The sequence below is a fragment of the Fukomys damarensis genome, unplaced genomic scaffold (genome assembly GCF_012274545.1).
Source record: "Fukomys damarensis isolate Sample0158 unplaced genomic scaffold, DMR_v1.0_HiC HiC_scaffold_20, whole genome shotgun sequence".
Classification (NCBI taxonomy): Eukaryota; Metazoa; Chordata; class Mammalia; order Rodentia; family Bathyergidae; genus Fukomys; species Fukomys damarensis.
The window spans coordinates 9258617-9259240 of record NW_022900932.1 but is presented as its reverse complement, the minus strand read 5'-3'; the positions used below and the strand labels follow the sequence as shown (position 1 = coordinate 9259240).

The following is a 624-nucleotide window of genomic DNA, read 5'->3' as shown; positions in this document are numbered from 1 at the left end:
GTCTCGTCGCTCTTCCGGGGGCGGGGCAGTGGGTATGGAGAGAGATTTGTTCCCCTTGACCACGGACAATCCCGCAAAGATCCGAGGGACTGCACCTGGGAAAGCCTCTGGGAGAGACCGCGCCGAACAGACCGACGTGACAGCGCGCGCTCTGCGAGTGGCCGTTGAGGCGCCTGCGCACTACGGCTTTTCCGCCTCTCGCTCCGCCCACCAAGAAGGAATTTCACAACGGTATCGCCACTTCCGCGCGCGCGTGCGCAGTGGAGGATCGGGCGCGTGCGCAGAGCCGGGTCCTTCCCGGCTCCAGCGCCAGTGGCTTGCGCTCCTCCTCCCGCTCCCCACCCCCCTCCCGCCGCGGCTTCCTCCCGCTCCCCACCCCCATCCCGCCGCGGCCGGGTTCCAACGTGTGATCCCGCGGAGGGAGGCGTAGGTGCTGCTAAGACTGCCGTACCGTGCGCTCGCGACACGTGGTGCCAGCCATGGCGATGGATCAAGTGAACGCGCTGTGCGAACAGCTGGTGAAAGCGGTGACGGTCATGATGGACCCCAGCTCCACCCAGCGCTACAGGCTGGAAGCCCTCAAGGTAGCTGGAGCCCCGGTGCCCCGGGTCCGGCCGCCCTTCA

General features: G+C 67.8%; 1 protein-coding gene across 1 annotated transcript in view; it reads left to right on the top strand.

Moving 5' to 3' along the window:
- Positions 1-366: 366 nt before the first annotated feature.
- Positions 367-624, top strand: part of Xpo5 (exportin 5) — a 36076-nt gene continuing 35818 nt past the window's right edge. Inside the window, exon 1 of the mRNA XM_010617693.1 lies at positions 367-584. Within this exon, the coding sequence (XP_010615995.1) occupies positions 480-584 (105 nt within the window). The 5' untranslated portion in view covers positions 367-479. The remainder of the gene's footprint in view (positions 585-624) is intronic.